The following is an 8,724-nucleotide window of genomic DNA, read 5'->3' on the forward strand; positions in this document are numbered from 1 at the left end:
GGGTGTAGAGATTCCTTAAATAAATAAAATTGTAAAAAACAAAACAAATGAAGGCTTATAGCATAGGCCAGAACCTTTGAGTCCTGGGCATTAGTCTCACTGCCACTCCAGTCACATAACCCCATGAGCAGCCAGCCTACCCCACAACTAGCCATAAGATCAAAAGCTGGAGCCTAGCCCCATAACCAAAATCAGGCATTAAGCACCTTCCCTTTTCTGTCACATCACTCCCATCACTCCCATAGGGCCTCTGGGTCCCTTCTCCTACTTGGCTGTCTTCTATACACTCTTATCCTATCCTTCCCAGAGACCATTAAATAACCACGGTACTAAAGTAATCTTCCACATCACTCTTGACTAACTCCTCTAGGTAGACAAGACCTCAGGACCTTTCTGCCTCCTATCATTGTCAGTGACCTAGGGGCAGAGGAGAACCGACGCAAGGACCAGAACACCTTATCTATAAGTCCTAAGCCCCAGATGAACAGTCCTTTTATCTCTTCACATAGCAGTAACAAGATTCAGGAGTCTCAGTACCATTCAACCCAGGTTTAAACACACCTACTTTGTAAAGAAACTAGTGTATAGCTTTGAGTTGGGGAAAGAGAAGGAAAACCACCATTTTCTCTTCTCAAGTTACCTTGTACCTGGCTTCACACCTACCAACCAATACTCCTTTGGCTTGGGGATCAAACAGGTAGGTCTTAGGAAAGAACTTCAAAAAGAGAAGCCAAGCAGAGCCCCAAAGGAACGCTGACCTCAACTACCTTCTCGGTGACTTCAAAGCTCCACTGATCAATATTCGCTCCCAATTTAGCATCTCACAGAGGATTTCCTCCTAACCCTAGAATAGTCTGACCTGGTTTCTGCTCTCTGGTTAATTATCCACAGAGACTAACCAGCTGACCAGAGGCTTGAACTCCAGTGCCCCCAAAAGACAGGAGGCATTCTCAGGGTAAGGCTACCAAATAATAATAGTTATTATTATCAATATTATCATATTTATTATTGTTGTAAAGTTTATTTTTAAGTAATCTCTACACCCAGTGTGGGGCTCAAACTCACAACCATGAGATCAAGAGTCACACACTTTACCTAGTGAACCAGCCAGGTCCCCCCCCAAAGAGATAATCATTGGGTGGCCATAAGGGTAATCTACTTTGGAGCTCTAATGATTGGAGGGAGGATGGGAAACAGCAATGCTCTAAGCACCTTGACACTGTGTCCTGGAGCCTAGTGTTATGAAGTCTTTATGGGCTTGTTTTGAAGTTGTTTTCCAGTGGGAAAGCCCAGGGATCAGAAGGACTAAATGTTACCTCCTAGGAGCTAGCTTAGAATCTCCTTCCTTCCTTCCTTCCCTCCCTCCCTCCCTTCCTTCCCCTTCCTCCCTCCCTCCCTCCCTCCCTATTTTCTTATTTATTTGACACAGAGAGAGGCAATGAGAGAGGGAACACAAGAGGGGGAGTGAGAGAGGGAGAAGCAGGCTTCCCGCTGAGTGGGGAGCTGGATGCGATGCGGGGCTTGATCCCAGAAACACTGAGATCATGACCTAGCTGAAGGCAGCCACGTAACGACTGAGCCACCCAGTTGCCCCCAGAATCTCTTTCTAAATGTGAATGGGACCTGGGGAGGAGAGAAGAAAGTTAAGGGAGGATTGGCATGAATAAAGCAGCCAAATGAGCTTTAGGTCCAAATACACCTAAGTGCCTGAGAAGAGGGGGCAATGGAGAGAAGGCTTACGATTGAAGTCATCTTGACCTTGGAAGGACCTCTTTAAAATGGACAGAGGCAATGGTGCCCCCTGGTGGTTAAGGGTAAGTGGGAAAACGCAGTCTAAACATCGGTTGAAACTGCCTACTTCAGTAAATCAAGAGTCCTGTATTTAATGGGTAATAGCTAAAATTTATTGAATACTTACAATTTCTAGGTACTATCTAAATGTGGTACATACATTATCTTAATTAATCCTCACAACTCCTCTAAGGGATGTAGATAATAGTATCTCTACAGAGGAGGAAACCAAGGTTTAGATAAAGTATCCTGTTGAGGATCATAGTACCTAATTGGCCAGAAGCTGTATCTTAACTGCTAAGCTGTATTGTTTATATGGTGATGACTGTGAATTATCAGCTGCAATTCTGAGTCATTGTTAACTGTCTCCTGGGCACACCAGCTCAGTGTGTTCTATATTTTAAAATATTTTATAAAATAAGGAACTATAGTCTTACTCTCTGTAAAACCTTTGTACATCCATACCTGAAACACATGATAAATTGTGACCCTCCCAGAATACACAAAGTTAGGAAAGACAAACATTTAGCACCTAAAGTGACCAGGGGGTAGAATGGGTTTCTTATTACAATGAATAATCAGTCTGGAGAAATAGCTGAAAGGAGGATATGATGCCTTTTCACTACTGATTATTAGAGTCAGAGGGCATGTGTTCAGACTTGGAGGTAGTTTTCAAACAAATAAAAGTACTAGCGTGCACAGCCACTGGGGACTACATTGGGACTCCATTACAGGGTACGGGATGTGGCAGAAAGACCACTGGCCTAGGGATAAGACGATCACTAAGTTTGAAGTCTTGACTCCCCAGAACACCACCTCTTTGGGCTTAGTTTCTTCATCTGTAAAATGGGAGTAGCCTCTACTTCTTAGACTTGGAAAGATTAAATAGGGTGTATGTGCTTGTTATAGGAGTCGTCACCATGTATTAGTTCCTTTGCCCTTGCTATTCATCCCTGTCCTATATTTAAAGGAATCTTGTCCCCACTCTGAATCCTTTTTAACAGCATAAAAACCCTCAAAACTTATTTTTGTTTATTTTTTATAAGATTTTATTTATTTATTTATTTGAGAGAAAAAGTGGGAAAGAGAGAGCACATGAGCAGGGGGAGAGGGAGAAGCAGGCTCCCTACTGAGCAGGGAGCCCTATGTGGGGCTTGACCCAGGACCCTGGGATCATGACCTGAGCCAAAGACAGATGCTTAACTGAGCCACCCAGGTGCCCCTAAAACTTTTAAAGGACTAGATTTTCACATAATAATTTTTCTTAGTCACATCCAGATCTCATTTTTTTTTAAAGATTTTATTTATTTATTCGACAGAGATAGAGACAGCCAGCGAGAGAGAGAACACAAGCAGGGGGAGTGGGAGAGGAAGAAGCAGGCTCACAGCAGAGGAGCCTGATGTGGGGCTCGATCCCGTAACGCCAGGATCACGCCCTGAGCCGAAGGCAGACGCTTAACCGCTATGCCACCCAGGCGCCCCACACATCCAGATCTCATTTAAAACTGTCTTTGAGAATGTTTAAGTTCTAACATTTTCTGATAAACTCATTTAGAAGACATCTAAAGCTTAAGGTATAACCAGATACGCAACATTACTGTTTGATCTGCCCAAATACTGGGCTAGAATAATTTGCTGTTGGGAGCCTCCAGAAGGGATCAGATAAATTCGTGGATTCCTTGTGGTGACCTCTGATGTGAATAAAGAGATGTGCAAACTATATCCTCCTATCCTTCTGAGGATCAAGTCAAGGACGATAACGTCCACTCTTCCCTGTGTAGGACACACCCCTGGGTAGCAATGGCAAAGACTCTTGGGCAGGAGAGTTCTTAACAGCTGCATCCTGACAGACTAGTGAGGTGTATCACAAGTAATGTATTACCAACTAACAGTATTTTATTAAAACTTGCAAATAATTTGCTTTTTTGTACATTAAAACAATTTTGAGTTCCTTCTAAGAGTTTTCTCACTTTTCTGATAAGCTTTCTGATGGAAGAGTAAGTTTTTAGACACGAAGTAGGCGATGGACAGAATCCTGGGCATACTCACAGGCGTATGAAGCATGTGAACATGATTCATGTGCATCACAGAAGAAATAATGGTTAGTAACAGCTGGTCTGGACAATGGACTTGACAGGATATAGCAAGGATATAGCATTTCTTATGGCTGAATGAGAGAAGAAGGAATTAACGCTAGACCCTGAGTTTAGTTGTCAACTAATATCAGGATACTTGCTCTGAATTAGTTCGTGTGTTATATTTCATAGGGATTTGTGGTACAAGAAAGCTTCACTGAACCCATTCACTATGTGTGCCAGGCTTAGTGCAAGATATTAAGAGAAAAAAAGACATAAAATAGAAGCTACTTTACAGCTATATTAGACCAGATTGACACTTGGGAACATTAGCTTATTGATCCAATTTTGCCACCACAGAACTTCAGGACCTACGGTATCTCTGGGCCTCAGTTTCTTCATCTGTAAAATGGGCAGAGGTGAACCAGATGACCTCCAAGGTCTCTTTAGATTCTAAAACGCTTAATTTAAAAAGTCTTCAAAATGTTTATTCAGGTGTTCTTTCCCTGAGGCATTCCTGGGATACAAACGTTCCATTCCAAACCCTGAGACAGGCACACCTGTGGATCAGGGTGTTTAAGAAGCTCCTCAGAGAAGGTGTCCTTTAGGTTTTCAGCCCCAGGACCCAGTACAGAACCTCTACACATACAAAGTGGGGACAGACTTACAGTCCAGAGTGACAGATGGAGATGATAAAGGTATACTTTAGTGTTGCAGTTGGCATCAAATCTAAAAGCTCAGGCCAGCAAGCAAGGGCCTTCATGAAATAACATTCCTTACCTCATCTCTCCCTATCTGATAAAGCCCTTACTTTTCAGATGAGTTGGTCATATCCATTTCCCCTTTCTGTCTGCTATTGCTGATCCCTCCATCTGGAAGGGCAGGGAGGGGAGAATAATGCATGTCCGTTATTCCAAGACCAAGCTCTGTCTTACTTTATGTTTCATCAGTATAAATACAAGTAATTTCTAGAATCCCATACTACCATACACTTACCTATGTTCCCTTGCTTATTCAGAGAGGTTCCTCTTCTCTCCACAATTAGACTCTAAACACATGGTACTGAGTAAGCACTGGTAAGTGCTTATCTAGTCTGTGAGTACAGCAGAAATCTCAGATGGCAAAAGAATGAAAGCCTCAGACTCCTCTTACCTTCATGCTACACCATTTCCAAAGCTCCTCCTTCCCTTTCCTTTCCTATCTGGAATCCCCTATCTTCAAGCCTACTGTAAGGGTTGCTTCTGGGTATGAAAAGACAACACAGTTCATACTTTTGGTTTCACCATTTTTCAGTTCATTTCAGTAAAAACATTATATAAAAGGCATTGCCACCCTCTTCCCCTCCTGGGGGTGATCCATCAAGCCTGTCAGCCCGGGCCGCTCCAGTGGTTCACAGCTCGTCATGCGATATGTGCAGGGCATGGTCACATAGATCTGCAAATAGCACATAACAGTTCGAAGGGAAATGCCACGCTCAGACTGATATAAGCCACTATCGAGAAAATACCCAAAACCAAACTGGCACGCACCATCCACCATTTTTCAGAGCGTATCCTTTTAAATGACAAAACATTCTCACTATCCTCTCACCTGTATCTCAGGTGAGGGAGCCACAAATTCTGCAAGCTGACAGGAAGAGAATGGAGAGGAAGAACCCAAGTCCCTAAGTCACAGGTAATAGAAGCCAAGTCTTGAGCTAATATCAGAGGATGGTGGGGGGGGAGGGGGGTGGAGAAACATGCTGGAGAACGTGCCAGGTTCCAAAGGACTCTGAGGACAGGCAGTAAAGTGGGAGTAGTTTACCTGTTCGCTTACTACAAAGTTTGTCTTTAACATTGTCAGCCTCTCGGGAAAAGAATTCAATGAGTTCATCCTCATATTCCTCCACAATGCTCTCACACTGTCAATCCAAGGGAGAAATGAGTGAGAGGGGGTGGCAAGAAGAAGCCTTCTGCCCCCATCTCCAGAGAGGACGAGGATACAACTTGCCACTTGGGCTCCAATAACTCCCCGAATTTTCAAAAACCAGCCACCCACTCCCAAAGCTCACCGCAAACTTGAGAGTGCCACTGATGTCTGAATCAATTCGGATGCCCTGTAGGTCCAGTTCACTGGATTCTCCATTCCGGCCCACTACACGTACGTAGTTCTTGCGGTGAGTGGAAGGGTCAATCTGTTCCCCATACTCCTTCATCCGGTCACATACCTCCTCTAGCAGCTCTGTGAGGTGGGCCTCTGAGCGAGCATAAGGCACCTAGAAATGTCCTCAGCCTTGGGTCACATTCTTCTACGTCTGTACATTAGTAATTTATAGCCTTACTTTTCCTTCCAAATCTAGTTCAACCAACCTATTCTAAAAAGCCTTCCCTAATTAAAAACCATAGTTTATCTGTATAGTTCCAAAATGCTTTCAAATATATGATCTTATTTTGCCTCACTATACAATTCGAAGAAATAAAAAGTGTCATTAGCTCCAAATTCTAGATAAACAGAGACCTCTGTGATTAATCCTAGTTAACTATGTGTGCTTTTCCTGTGAATTCCCTTAATTCTTATGGGTGTAAGCTAATGATTTTCTTTCTTTGTATTAAGTAGACTAATACCTACCGTCAATAAAAGCATTAGAGAGGCAGTAGAGGCTTTGAGGATAACAATTATTAAAGCATCTCACAAACATCATAGCCTTAACTTTTCTTTATATACTGCTCACCAGATACAGCTTTGTGTATTTGTGTTACGTTTTCAACTAAAACATAAATTTCCTAAATACAAGAATAAGACCTTCTTTTTTGAAGGAATGTTTGTATGTATACGATTATGCCATAGTGAAAACATGAGTGACATGAATTAAGGATGTGGAGAAGGAGAATGATCAGGGTTTGCTAACAACTACAGCAGAAATAAAGTCTTAAGATTTGGGTCCAGGAAGCAAGTGCATAGGGTATAAGCCTCCAGCCTCTTAGAAATGAGACAGCCCAATCTTTTAGTATCTCTCTGGGTCAATGTTTTCTTCATTTCTATTAAACCAAGGTCCTTTATTGGTTGAGTTCTCATTCAAAGTCCGAGTGAGCTACTTTATTTGGGGGAACAGTAACAGTTACCTCCACCACTGACTGGCTGCCATCCGGATTAATTCGGAAAGAGCCCATCTGAATGGTCTTCTTGGGATCCACCTGGGCAATTTCCCACTCTAGTTCATCCACCAGAGCCCTGCAAGCTGGTGTGAGGGGAGAGATAGGAGGAGGGAAGAGGGAAGAAGGGAAATACCCAGGGGTTTCCATTCATCCTTCTCCCAGGCCCTGCATCTCATGCTCTCCCAAGGCTCTGTTTTCCCCACCCTCCTCCTCTCACTTCTCTTTGTACCCTTACCTCCACAGTGTAGATCCTGGCTCCTTCGAGCCCAGGCAGTTCCCAGCAGGGCCCCCAGAAGCAGGGCCAGACAACCCCAGCCTTTCATCTTTAGCGGAATGGGGTTGCTCCACCTGGATTTGGGTTGGAGTAAAACATAGGTGTGAACAGGTGGCTCCATTACCCCCACCCCCCCATCCCTCATCCCAAGGCCTACAAAGGCCTCACTGTGACTCTGGCTCTACTTTCCAGGAAATGGCCAGGGCACAAAAGAACTCCTCTGTTCCCAGCGCTTGAGGACTCGGATTCTTCAGGCGGTGAGAGCGCGAGCTAGGGACTTGGGGCTCAGCCCCAGACGCTACGTCGACAGGTGAGGCCCCAGATGTTGGTACTTCAGCGTCGGCTGCCTAAGGCTCACAGGGTTATGTGGCAGCTGCGGAACAGAGGCTGGCCACTAAGCGAGGACGGCAGGCACAGAGGAGCTGCCGGCAAGGGAGGCAGCTGATTCCCGCCAGGAGGCAGCGGGGTGGTGGGCGGGAGAAGAGCACTCAGTAACTGGGGTCTATTTGGACCCACCACCTTAGATTACAGCATCCCCACCTCCAGCCCATAAGCTATTTCCCGTGCGGACCAGCCTCCTTTCTAAGGACGCCGCCACGGCCTTCGCTCCAGTCCATCCCCGACACTTAGGGCCACTCGCACCCGTCCCACCTCTGCTCCCAGGGCCGCCGCCGTGGCCCAGGCGCTCGAAGACTGCCGGACTCTCACTTTAGCTCCGGACCCTAGCACCTGGCTGCTGGGGAGCGGGGCTGTCCAGGCTTCTCCAGAGCGCTCCGGCACTTTGCAGGCACGGGTGCCCCAGCGACTGCCTGATCCAGCTCCCCCGACTCTAAGCGGGCGCCTAAGCAGGGCTCCGGTGCACGGCGGTGCGAGCCCCACACGAGAGACCGACCCCAAACCCGCCCCTCCAAACTCTCGCGCGAACAGGCAGCTCAGGACCGGCTTCCAGGCAGCGAGGACCCCGGTGGATCGCAGAAGGACCCAGACTTGCGTGGCGAGCAGCTCCACGTGACCACCAGGGGTCAGCCGAAGAATAGGAGTGGCCTGAAGCAAGGACAGAGCGCAGCGTGGCATAAGGAGGCGGTCAGGCGCGCGCGCGTGGCAGGCTAGGTGGGCTAGGACCTTCCAGAAGAAAGGTGCACGGCTAGGGGGTGAGAAGTCCTGGTTTCGATAGTCAGGAAACTACATCTCCCAGGAAGCACCGCAGCACTACAGAGATCCTGTTAGTATCTACAGGTCTCAAGATAACCTGAAACCTGTAGTTTGTCAGCTTCCCCAACTTTCCTTTTGCACAATTAAGGAGGAAACCATACCGTACGTTTAAAAGAATCCGACCTTCGGGTACCAGGCAGCCACAGCAAAGACCCAACATTGTGCAGGAAAGTCATAATTATATTCCTCCAGCATCTTTAACTTTGGACTCCAGAGCTTCACCTTCATTTCTAGATGG

At 45.9% G+C, this 8,724-nt stretch overlaps 1 protein-coding gene across 2 annotated transcripts; it reads right to left on the minus strand.

The window, feature by feature from the left end:
* Positions 1-5,137: 5,137 nt before the first annotated feature.
* On the minus strand, positions 5,138-8,436 carry CNPY2 (canopy FGF signaling regulator 2). Of its 2 annotated transcripts, none has more exons than XM_019796159.2 (6): positions 7,464-8,436; positions 7,236-7,348; positions 6,968-7,083; positions 5,917-6,120; positions 5,670-5,766; positions 5,138-5,300 (listed from the first exon to the last, which is right to left on the minus strand). In XM_019796159.2, the coding sequence occupies exons 2-6, from the start codon at positions 7,321-7,323 to the stop codon at positions 5,257-5,259; spliced, it is 549 nt and encodes a 182-aa protein (XP_019651718.1). In that variant the 5' UTR covers positions 7,324-7,348; positions 7,464-8,436; the 3' UTR covers positions 5,138-5,256. The 2 variants fall into 2 exon arrangements, with proteins under 2 accessions (XP_019651718.1, XP_002916031.1); XM_002915985.4 differs by having other exon boundaries at positions 7,926-8,434.
* Between the last annotated feature and the right edge of the window lie 288 nt (positions 8,437-8,724).

Source organism: Ailuropoda melanoleuca, chromosome 15, assembly GCF_002007445.2.
Source record: "Ailuropoda melanoleuca isolate Jingjing chromosome 15, ASM200744v2, whole genome shotgun sequence".
Classification (NCBI taxonomy): domain Eukaryota; kingdom Metazoa; phylum Chordata; class Mammalia; order Carnivora; family Ursidae; genus Ailuropoda; species Ailuropoda melanoleuca.